This window comes from Acanthisitta chloris, unplaced genomic scaffold (assembly GCF_000695815.1).
Source record: "Acanthisitta chloris isolate BGI_N310 unplaced genomic scaffold, ASM69581v1 scaffold6300, whole genome shotgun sequence".
NCBI lineage: Eukaryota > Metazoa > Chordata > Aves > Passeriformes > Acanthisittidae > Acanthisitta > Acanthisitta chloris.
The window spans coordinates 1,111-8,352 of record NW_008649855.1 but is presented as its reverse complement, the minus strand read 5'-3'; the positions used below and the strand labels follow the sequence as shown (position 1 = coordinate 8,352).

General features: G+C 45.7%; 1 protein-coding gene across 1 annotated transcript in view; it reads right to left on the bottom strand.

Moving 5' to 3' along the window:
• The window catches only part of LOC103802439 (amiloride-sensitive sodium channel subunit alpha-like), a 9,530-nt gene extending 3,069 nt beyond the window's left edge, over positions 1-6,461 (bottom strand). Inside the window, exons 1-7 of the mRNA XM_009074949.1 lie at positions 6,145-6,461; positions 5,127-5,373; positions 2,878-3,071; positions 2,266-2,369; positions 1,686-1,849; positions 534-654; positions 1-11 (exon numbers count right to left, since the gene is read on the bottom strand). The exon at positions 1-11 is cut by the window's left edge and continues 106 nt beyond it. Coding sequence (XP_009073197.1) covers positions 1-11; positions 534-654; positions 1,686-1,849; positions 2,266-2,369; positions 2,878-3,071; positions 5,127-5,373; positions 6,145-6,461 — 1,158 coding nt within the window. The remainder of the gene's footprint in view (positions 12-533; positions 655-1,685; positions 1,850-2,265; positions 2,370-2,877; positions 3,072-5,126; positions 5,374-6,144) is intronic.
• Between the last annotated feature and the right edge of the window lie 781 nt (positions 6,462-7,242).

Genomic DNA, 7,242 nt, shown 5'->3' with positions numbered 1-7,242 from the left:
TGCAAACAAGCCTGGAAAATAAAGAAGGCATAAAAGACTGGAAAAAGCCAGAAGTTCTCAGGTGCCCAAATGAGCAGTCTGTACTATGCAGCTCTTGGGAGACAAGGTGTACTGCAAAAGGCACCAGCCTTGGCCAGTGTGAGGATGCAAAAAGCTTTCACTTTTCATTTCTTGGCTTTACCTCTGAAAACAGGATTGGAATTAGTGGCACAGAATTTCCCAGCTCCTTTTTTGACTATGCTCATACAGCCCAAAAAAATAGAGCAAGGAGCAACTCCTGACAGATCTGATGGCCCAAGAATGTCCTACTAGAACAGTTTGCTTTGACTGGTTCCCTGGCTGATCTGTCTTGTGTTAGAAGGAGGGAAGAGCTCAAGTATCTGGCACTGAGTATCCTCCACTCACTCCAACACATTTCAGGTTCTACCACCCTGTTTGGAGCTTCCTTTCAGCAGGGCAGGACTCTGTTATCTCCAGCAGTGAAGCTGCTGATTCAGAAGAGCTCTCTGGGGAGTTAGGTATGAGCTGTTTGCTATTCATGCACTCTGCCAATACCTGCAGGGTGTAGGAGTTGTTGTACAGCAGTTTCACGTTCACATCATCCCCATTAGTTGTGCATTTGCCATAATTGCCACCCAGGCGATTCACCTCATCCTGTGGACACACAAAAGAGGCCTAAGTGATTAGGAGTGTTAATTGGAGTCAGCCAACACCATCTAAACTTCTTTGCTGCATGGAGAAGGACATGAAGTGCAGTGATATACATGAGCAGCAGATAATAAACAAGTAACAGGGCAAAGGAAGAAGAGGGCAAGGTGCTCAGGCATAGATCATGGGAGATCCTGAGCTGGAAGGGACACACAGGATCATCTAATCCAACTCTTGATCCTGCACAGGAGATCCCCACCAACACCATCTAAACTTCTTTGCTGCATGGAGAAGGACATGAAGTGCAGTGATATACATGAGCAGCAGATAATAAACAAGTAACAGGGCAAAGGAAGAAGAGGGCAAGGTGCTCAGGCATAGATCATGGGAGATCCTGAGCTGGAAGGGACACACAGGATCATCTAATCCAACTCTTGATCCTGCACAGGAGATCCCCAACAATCCACTATGTGCCTGGGTATCCAAACAAAACACTCCTGGAGCTCTGTCAGCCTTCGGGCTGTGCCCACTGCCCTGGGGAGCTGTTCCAGTTGCCCAAACACCTCTGGGGGAAGAACCTTGGCCTAACATCCAACCTAACCCTGTTCCAGTGCCCAAACTCCCACTGGGGGAAGAATCTTTGCCTAATATTCTGCCAAACCTCCCCTGATTTAGTCACTATGGTTCAGCTGACAAAGCAGTAACTCATCATGTCTAGATATCTAAATCACTTCTGAGTGTTTGTTTTATCCCAATACACAGAGGCAGCTCCTTGGGTAGAGCTGAGGGGTGTTAAAAGCCTCAGTGTGAAACAAATCAGGCTCCAAATTGTGGACAAAAAAACTCCTTGCACACTTGAAATAAGTTTGTTTTACCCATAGATAAGTGAGCACAGTGAAGAGGGACAAGGGGTTTGTGTAAATACAAAATACACATGAAGTCAAGAAGTGAACATGAGTCCCTCAAGCCCTTCAGTTCCAGCTCCTCAGAGCTCTGCAACCAGAAGGAGAAACAAATCTCTGGAGGCAGTGGCCAACCTGCTGAATGCCAATGGTGGTGGCAATGCCTGGTCTGATGTCAAAGCCTTCGTGCTCCAGGAATGGGGTCTGGTTGTGGTTGTGTATCATCACCTTCACACCTGCTACTGTGGACAGGAGTGGGATGTGATCCTTCTGCTCTGCTCTCAGGATGAGGGAAAGTCCTGCAGACCAAAGGGAAGCAGGAAACAGCTTATTTTGGGCCAAAACATTACATCTTGAATTCTCAGCCCTGATCAAATTGCTGTCTTGGCTCACAGAACAGATATTCTTTAGCCTTATAGGCCTGGAGAGTCAGACCTGGTCAGTTAACAACTGCAGCAGCCCATCCCAAACCTGTAATAATACTGTAATAATACTCTGCTTGCAAACAAACCCAATATTCTGCTTGCTAAAAGCCAAGATAAGGCTGATAATGCTTATCATACATGTGGCTGGTGAAGAAAACAAACAATTTGTGCCTCTAGACTCAAGAGAGGGCTAAACACATCAGTAAGTCACAGGCAGAAGATATTAATTAATCCACAGCCAAATTGTATTCACTTGAACTGTTTTCCTCACCCTTGGCCAAGTAACATACCATAAGGAATTCCTGGTTTTGTGGCTGTCCAAAAAGGGTCTGTTCCCTTGCTGTTAAAAGTGTAGCAGCTTCCAAAGACTGGATGATGGAAGTGGATATAGTCACTGGAATGGAGAGAAATGGTGATGGGTTTTAGTCATGAGGATAGCAATACCTTCACTGAAATCAAGAGAGATGTTAATGGGTTTAATTACAAGGGTAGCAATGCCTTCCCTACTGCGTGGGATGTGTTTTGTGTATGCACAGAAGGGAATATGGGAAAGAGCTGTTAACTCACTGGAGACAAGGAGAATAATGAGGTGCACAGGGATTCATTGCTCACCCAAGGTGACAACCAGAGGGCAAACACAGGACTGAAACTCAGAGTTCTGACTTGCTTTTCCTTCCACCAAGTAGACTAAATTTTCCCCTGCTTGTCCCAACAAACAGGGTGGAGTTCTCTGCTCAAATTAACAGGAGAAACACTTGTATGTGGCCAGAACCCTCATTTCTAGGCTCCAAGCCCCATGCTCTGCTTGGGGAACTGTCCTGTCTTTCAGCCAGGCCCCCAAGATGAGCTAAGCTGGGCAGTATCCCAACTCCTTGAGCTCTGAAATTCCAGTTATAACCCACCTGGGTCTGCAGGGTTCCCCATCATACTGGCAGGAGTAGACCATGTCTTCTATTTGCTCCTCATGATCAGAAATGTTGATGATAACTGGAAGCTGAGACATGATATTCATGTAGTGAAACCTGTACCACTCAAGAATGGCATCCATCCCTGAGGAATAGGTCTTGTAGAAGCAACTCCCACCTGTGGCATTGCACTGGGAGAAAGGGAGAGAGGGAGATGTTCAGCACAGGCAGGACATGAGAGCCTGAGGGTGACAGAGATCACAGGGAAAGGGCAATACTGGATGTAGGGACAAGGGGAAGCTCTGTGTTTTCAGAAGGTGAAATTTCTGATCATTTTTAACCTCACAGAGTGGCTGAGGTTGGAAGGAACTTCTGGAAGAATCTTGTTATGTGTAAGCAGCTTCTCAATTTGGGGCTGGATTAGCTGTGCTGCTTCATCCCAGGGCAATGAGAGCAGGGGGAAAGAGGCAGGAGAAAAGAGCAGACAAATGAACTCAAGAACCTTGAGAAAAGGAATGACAAGGCTGGTGGGAATCCTCTACAACATGAATCATGAGTGCTGAGATGCTTTCTCTGTTCTTACTCAGGCCTTACACAGGTGAACACCCACAGACTCTGGTGAAAGTTTGTCTGCTGAAGGACTCCAGGACAGGGCAGGATGATACTTATCAGGCAAAAATTGCTGCTCCTTCCAGCCACATCCATCTCAGCTTCTGTTCCTGGAGCTACACTAAAACAGGTTTTGATGGGAAGAATCTGAAGGATTTGCATTTCCCTCCAGAGTCACAGACACACATTTATTGTCTCCATCCTCCTGTCTTGTTTTGGCATATTTTGTTTTCCCTGCAGCATTTCCAGTGCCCCCAACACCACAGAATTTAGCCACTGAGGGAATCCTGCATCTTCTTGCTGTTATTTCTAGCCTCACCTGCTAAATCTGTGGTTTTGCCAGTAAATACCTTTGTATATTTGTATATAGAAAGGGATGCAATGGTTCCCACAGCCTCCTGCTACCATTCCCTGAGGAATTTGCCACTACCAGAAGGACTTTACAAGCAGATGAGCTGTGTCAGGTCATTGATGTTGCTGTTGTTTCACTTCCCAGCAACACTCACAATCAGCATAACCTGATGGACAGGGATGGATAAACTGAGGCAGGGATGGATAAACTGAGACAAGGATGGATAAACTGAGGCAGGGATGGATAAACTGAGACAAGGATGGATAAACTGAGGCAGGGATGGATAAACTGAGACAAGGATGGATAAACTGAGGCAGGGATGGATAAACTGAGACAAGGATGGATAAACTGAGGCAGGGATGGATAAACTGAGACAAGGATGGATAAACTGAGGCAGGGATGGATAAACTGAGACAAGGATGGATAAACTGAGGCAGGGATGGATAAACTGAGACAAGGATGGATAAACTGAGACAAGGATGGATAAACTGAGGCAGGGATGGATAAACTGAGACAAGGATGGATAAACTGAGGCAGGGATGGATAAACTGAGACAAGGATGGATAAACTGAGGCAGGGATGGATAAACTGAGACAAGGATGGATAAACTGAGGCAGGGATGGATAAACTGAGACAAGGATGGATAAACTGAGGCAGGGATGGATAAACTGAGACAAGGATGGATAAACTGAGGCAGGGATGGATAAACTGAGACAAGGATGGATAAACTGAGACAAGGATGGATAAACTGAGGCAGGGATGGATGGACAGAGACAGGGATGGATGGACTGAGACAAGAATGGACAGACTTAAACATCTTCCAACCTGTCATTACACAGCCCTCAAATTATCTGTTTTCTCACCCAGTTTTCAATAGACCTTGTGAGATCTTTAATTGCCCTGAGCAGCTTCACCAGGGGTTTCCACCCCCAATCTCTGCACCAGTGTCCTGGAGTCTATTTAAGCCTAGATGGAGGTCTCAGCCCCTCTCTGGGCTGTGATGCAGAGTTGCTGCTCTGCTCCTGCCTCACCACAGACTCTCCTGATGGCCAACTTCATCTCCTGATCCTGGACCTGCCTCAGCACCAGGAGTTTGCCTGATGAGCTGGACTCTTGGCTGGACCTGGACATCATCTGTGAGATTTCCTTGCTCTCTTGCTCAGGTATTTTGGGGTGGGTCCCCATCCTGCCCTGCTGGAGGGTTCCTCCTGTCCCTGAGGGAGCAGCCAGTCTGCACTTCTTGTGCCTGGAGCTAGATTAAACCTTGCAGAGGACACACACTTACCAGCCTGAAGCCCACACTGGAATGCTTTTTCCCTGACCTCAGGTCAGTTGTTCTCAAGAGGGAGAAGTTTTGGCTCAGCTTGAAGCTTGACCTGCTGAGGTTTCCCATGCTAGACAAGTCCTTGACATGGATATTTCTGTCCTGCAGGTGGAATAAACTGGCTGAGGTGTTGATGCCATACAAGAAAGTGATGGATTCCTCTGCCATACGATCCAGGTGCACCAAGTGCTCACTGACCAGCTCAAATCTGCACAAGGAACAGAATTGTTAGCCATGGTTTTTTTCTATTAGACAAAACCACTTTATTTTATGTGCTCTATGGGAAGGCTATTCCATAACTAACCCCAATAAACTAATTTCTTAGCAGCTCCAGTGGCTGAATTTCCAGTTGTGGATCCTTCACTGCAAACCTCAGAGCTTGTAGCTGTACAGAGCAGCACAAACTGGCCTTTCTGTCAGGTAATTAGCTAATTATTCCAAGGAGATTACATAATTCCTTTACTATGTAATATGAAACTGGATGATAACTTGTCACTTCTGTGTGTGAGCCTCAGCTGACAAGCAGAGTCACCAAGACTTCCATAGAAGTTGCATTTTTTTTCCTTTATTATACCATATTATTTCCATGTTAGACCATTTCTGTGGTGTGAAAACCCAAGAGAATCAGCTTCAACACCATTCCAGAGATCAGGAGTTTGGTTGGGAAGGAACACACACAGCAGCCACATTTTTTTTGGGACAGGCTGTTTTTATCAGAGCACAGAATCAGTGAGCAGCTTATACCAAGTGCCAAAGCAAGAGTTCCCTCCATCCTGACTCAGTGCCTGAAATCAACTGCTACACGTTCTTGCACAATTCCCAGCAAGATCTTATCTGAAAACCAGTTTGGAAATAACAATAGTCCATTTCCACCTCTGTGAGACACAGAACTCTCTGTCTCCAACCTCCTCCAGGATGATGTCAGGGGGTTGTTGACCCTTCCTGAACTTTTCAGTCTGTACAGGTGTGGCAAAGTTACCTGTAAGGGTCCAGGTTGCAGATGGTGATTGCTGGAAACATCTTGGGCTCTGAATGCATGGACATGGTGAGGACAGTGGGGTAGGCCCAGTACTGGCTGAACATCAGTGCAAACTGCCAGTACAACATGCCAAAGCTGGAAAGCAGCAGCAGAGTCCAGAAGGCTGTTTTCATCCTGTTGCTGCCGGAGCACACGAGGCGAATGGTGCCATGGATTGTGGTGTTCTTACAGAAGAACTCAAACATCTCCTTGAAGGAGTCATAAAACTCAATCAAACCTTCTTCCTTCCCTTCTTCTCTTGTCACTTCCTGCTCCATCCTCTAAGCCTCTTTCTGCTCATGAAACAAGACACATGAAAACCTGGTTAACTTGGTAGAACAACCATGACCTATCTATGGACTCTTCCAAACAGGTCTCAGTGAGTTTGTTATTAGCCAAACTTGACAATAACTGAGTGAAGACTCATCTGCCTTGCCAGAGCCTGGATGGACACCAGGAAGTAGCAAAGAGGTCACACTTGAGGTGTTTGACCACACTTAATATGACTTCTCTGTCAGTGTGGATATGCAAAGCCAAAGTGACTAATGCACTGAGAGGCTGCAGCCATGGGTGGGGAGTTTTCTTCTTTCTAAGAACACTAAGGACCAATGTTTTAATCCTAAAGCATTTGCAGAGACCTGTAATTCCTTTTTAGGAGTATATTACTAGTGGAATATTCTGACCTATGGGCCTGGAGCAAAACTGGCTCAGAACTAGCAAGAGATCGTCATCTTTATGTCATGGAATTGGGATAAATCCAACTTCCAAGTGAATGAAAGGGACAAGTTAGAACCTGGTTTTAAATTCTGCTGTATACTCACTCGTTCTGCAGAATAAAGAGGATTCATTTCTGCCACCCCTGAAACCTCTCCCAAGATTAAATACTTAGCATACACATAGTATGAATATAGTATCTATAGTGTGTGTATATACACCTATATAGCTATTATATAGGTAAACAGTAGATATTTCAGAGTTCAGATGAGCAGAATCAGGGTCTTAGGGAAGGAAGTGGGGAAAAAACACCATCTCCATTGGAATCACAGAAGGGATGAACCA